Source organism: Arachis duranensis, chromosome 2, assembly GCF_000817695.3.
Source record: "Arachis duranensis cultivar V14167 chromosome 2, aradu.V14167.gnm2.J7QH, whole genome shotgun sequence".
Classification (NCBI taxonomy): domain Eukaryota; kingdom Viridiplantae; phylum Streptophyta; class Magnoliopsida; order Fabales; family Fabaceae; genus Arachis; species Arachis duranensis.
Window position 1 is genome coordinate 88,868,798 of NC_029773.3, and position 4,395 is coordinate 88,873,192.

At 28.1% G+C, this 4,395-nt stretch overlaps 1 protein-coding gene across 1 annotated transcript; it reads left to right on the top strand.

Moving 5' to 3' along the window:
- Nucleotides 1–254: 254 nt before the first annotated feature.
- LOC107475793 (uncharacterized) lies at nucleotides 255–2,745 on the top strand. The gene is made up of 3 exons (XM_016095468.3): nucleotides 255–1,087; nucleotides 1,879–1,984; nucleotides 2,127–2,745. The coding sequence occupies exons 1-3, from the start codon at nucleotides 359–361 to the stop codon at nucleotides 2,630–2,632; spliced, it is 1,341 nt and encodes a 446-aa protein (XP_015950954.1). The 5' UTR covers nucleotides 255–358; the 3' UTR covers nucleotides 2,633–2,745.
- The last annotated feature ends 1,650 nt before the right edge of the window (nucleotides 2,746–4,395 follow it).

Here is a 4,395-nt window from a genome sequence, read left to right on the forward strand (position 1 = left end):
CTTCTACACATTTTTGTCCCTTTCCCCCTACAACACAACATTGCCCCATTACTCTAATCTTTTAGATTTAATAATAATTTACACAACCACCACTACTATTGTACTAGTTAGTACTTCCCTTACCACATTATATTCACCATACATTTCACCATATCTTTAGGGATTATTGAGATTCCCCCCTAGAAGCTACCACCTTCTTTCTTATTCATCTTCTTATATCCCTCTCACCCTTCTATTTATATTCAATTCCTCACTTTCACATCATATCACATCACATTTCCTGCACAACCTCTCTTCCATTATCTCCATATTTATTGAAAGGAAAAATATTGTTGCTATTTATATATATAGTTAGAAAATGAGTGGGGAAATGCAACTAAAGAGGTTCAACACAATGGAGAGAAGGCCTCTTAGAACCCTAAGGGACCTATTGAGTGAGAATAATAATAATAGTTATTATTGTTCAAACTCATCATCATCATGTTCTTCAAGTGGATTCAAATCACTACCAAGAAGGATTAATCAAACAAATAAAAGTAGCATGCAAACCCAAATGAAGAATCCCTCAACCTTTCAAACCCTAATAAACACATTCAAGACCATCTTAGTGAAGAAATCACCCTCTATGATCTTGCCACGTAGCATCTCACGCAAGCTTTCGTCATCAAGAAGGTCAAGGAGAATAAGGAACCAAACATTTTGCAAAGGAAGCACTGATGAGGTCGAAATCAGCACCGTCAAGATCAAGGACATCATACGGTGGAGATCTTTCAAGGATGTTACTGTGGAGGAGGAGCACAATAACAAATATCCACTGTCACAATCTCAACCGTTGGATTTTCACCGTTGCGTGATGATGGGGTCCACTACTACAACAACTACTACGACAACCACTACCACGTGTAGTAGCAGCAATGGGTCTAGCTGGAATGAGAGTGATTTTACCTCAATAGCCTCAGGGTACTCGTCTTCATGGGAACCACAAAACGACAACGTTTTGATAAGTGAGAAATTTCCACTTTCACCCTTTGATGTTGTTGTCGGCAAGGATTTGGTGCAACAAAAAACAAATATGGCGGGGCCCAAGGTGAGCAATGATTTATTTAATTTATTAAAAAAAAATCTTTCTTAAATATGAATTAACATAATTTAAACAAAAGTTTTCAGTATTTCACCCAAAGAAACTCAAAAACACATTTAACGGTGATTTTAATTAAATATGAAACGTGACAAGGGATTTTTTTTTATAACTTGGCATCTTTCAGGAAATATTATTTTGTCTATTTGTTTGTTAAAATATTATTTTGTTTTGATTCGTTTTGACTTTCAATTAATTTCATGTTGATTAGGATGCTTCTTTTCCCTTTCCTTTCTATCATTATTTTATTCTGTCGGTGGGACAGTTTGCAAGATTACTGCTGTTTTTTATTTGGATTCTGATAATTCATAGTTATAGTAGTTATTAAGATAATATTTTTCAGCCTTTTTTTTCATTACATGATAATATATATTTAATAAGATAATATTCGTGATCTTGCTTTTGAATTTTGACATGCTCTATTCTAAAACATGCCTTTTTTTAAAAAAATATATATATAAATACTAAATAATTATTAATTAATTTTTTGGTAGGGAGTAGGGACTAATTATTATTAACTAAATTCTCATGTTTTGCAAATTTATTTTCTTATCCCTTATTCAAAAAGAAAGAAAAGAACGAAAAGAACAACCAAGTAATACATGTTCTTCGGGATTAATTAGTTGCTCTTGTAGATTATAATTAATTTACTTTAATTTAATGCTAATTTGATAGAAATTATTAATAATACGGATCGCAGTATTTTACCGATGACTAAAATAATTTGTAATATTGTGTAGGAAATTTCGAGTTTCCAAGAAGATGAACAACATAGTCCAATTTCAGTTCTTCAAATTGGAAAAGATGAATTCCCACACTATAATCAAAGCCTTGCCGATATTGAAAGTAAGTTCCTCCTTTTCCATCATTAATATAACATTTTCTTCATTACTCAAATTAAATTAAATAACAATATTTATATTCATCAATTATGTATATGAGAATATAATGATGTATGCTAACAATTTTGTGTTATTTTTTTAAACAGGAAGAAAACAAAAGGTCATGGACACCTTTCAAATAATTGAGAGCCTTGCAAAATTTGACCTACCAAACTTAGACCAATATATCATATTGGATGAGAACTTTAGTTATAATGAAGATTGTGATAGTTATGATTATGAAGTTGAAGAACAAGATTATGTTGAGCAAAGGGCAATGAAGCTACTAAATTGTGTCAAGGCAACATTATGTTCATTCCAAAGCTATGGTTTTGATATTCTATTGTTAGATTTTTTCAAGGAGGAATTAAGTAAGAATATTGATGATGAGGAGTGTGAAAGTGAGTCAGAGATGTTGAGAATAGCTAAGGAATGGGTAAAAGGGTCATTTGGTTATGACATAGGTCATCTGAATAATTATGTTTGTATCAAAGACATGGATAAAAGAGGTGAATGGAGCAAGTTTGAGAAAGAGAAAGAAGAAATGGTTTTGGAGATTGAAAAGGAGATGTTGCATAGTTTGGTTGCTGAACTTTTGGACTTACATGATTAAATAATGGAGATTATTTTTTCAAAGCTAGGTCCAAGTAGACAAGTAGTTCTTTAATCCATGTAAATGTGCCCAAATTTAATTAGCTAATGACCCTTCTTTTTGGGGTTAGTTTAGTTTTTGACTTAGGCACGTTATTAGATTTTTACTAACAAAAATTTCAAGAATATTTATAAAAAATTTTCTCAGTAATTTGTTGTAAATGTCAATCCATTAGACGTATTAATAATTTAATTAAGATGACAATAAAAGGTGGAGATACAGAATTCTAAAACAATAAGGATTGAATTTTTTTAAATTCTTTTCTCCATAAAAAATTTGATACTATTTCAGAAAATATCTATATTAAAAATCTAATAAATGTTCAGGCAAAATATATAAATAATTATATATTTAATATAAAAATAATAATATTAAATGAACAAGTTCTTGGTAAACAAATTTCTTAAACAAATATTTCAAAAGAATTTAAAAAAAAAAGATAAAATACATCTAAAAAATCTATGTTCTTTTTTTCCTCTCATACCTGTATTTTTCTTTTTCTTCTAATGGTGATGAGTTTTTTTTTTCTTTTTTCTTTTAAGGAGTCTAACACTTTTTATTAATATTAACAAACACTTTGAGATAACACTTTATTTTTATATTATTAGAATTTATGATTTAAAGTTTATGGTTCAAAAAGTTATTATATAGTATAATACTTTTGTTGATCAAATGTTAGAAAAAAATGATAAGTTTTTTCAATCACATACCACTACTCTATGATTTAAGCATTATGAAATGCAAGAACTGGTGGTGAAAAATATTGATCAAATTCGTACTATTAATGTAATAATATAATCGACATATGTATTTTTTTTTTAAACAATTGGGGATTGAATATTTAGCACTTTCAACAAAAATGAAAAATAAAACTGCGAAATAGCACTTGAAATTTTTTTTTTTAGAAAAGGCCTTTTAACATTCATATATTTATGTACTTATAAAATTATTCTATTCATTTTCACTTTTACACAATATTTTTTTTATCAAATATATTTTTTTGCACTAAATGAGTTCAAGATAATAAACATGCTTTTAAGATGAGATGAAGCAGGTAGTTTTTGCCTAAATTTTGGTGTTGCTTTGGGTTTGTTTAAGTTTAGCTTAGAATTGATTTATTGACGTCATGTTTATAATTTTGTTTTTTTTTTTTTCTGTTTGTATTTGTGTTGTTTCTTTCTTTGAGGAAGTTTTGGACTGCTACTCATCTCAACTTCAACTTTTCATACCATACAAAAATATTTGATTATGATTTTCCAAGAAATTGAAATGTCTTGAAAAATAACATTAGCAGGTTAGACAATCATATATATTCTTAATTTTGATAAAATATTAAATAAATTAGTTTATTATTTAATAAAAATATTAGTTTTTAATTAAAAACTTTTAACATTCTCGAATCAATTCTTATATATAAATAAGCAATTTAATATGAGAACTAATTTGTCTATTAAAATAACGACTAATTTAGTAATTAAAATTTGTTACAAATTAAATAATATTCCAAATTTCTTAAAAATTATTTTGGAGTATTGAGTTACATAAAAAAACACAGAAAAAGCAAAATATTTTCTCATACCTCTTGAAAAAATATATAAAATAAGACTTATAACATTGACATACTTAAAAGAGAAAAATAGAAAAGACCTTGTGATTTGGAAGTCATACAGGTCCAAAAAGATAGGAGGTTTGGAAGTTGGTGATGCGGTAATTTAAAATACAGC

Bases quoted from the DNA above. Each gene is read 5' to 3' on its own strand.
- LOC107475793 (XM_016095468.3), top strand. From the start codon at position 359: ATGAGTGGGGAAATGCAACTAAAGAGGTTCAACACAATGGAGAGAAGG. The intron at 1,088-1,878 runs GTGAGCAATGAT...AATATTGTGTAG, and splicing joins CAAATATGGCGGGGCCCAAG to GAAATTTCGAGTTTCCAAGA. The intron at 1,985-2,126 runs GTAAGTTCCTCC...TTTTTTAAACAG, and splicing joins AAGCCTTGCCGATATTGAAA to GAAGAAAACAAAAGGTCATG.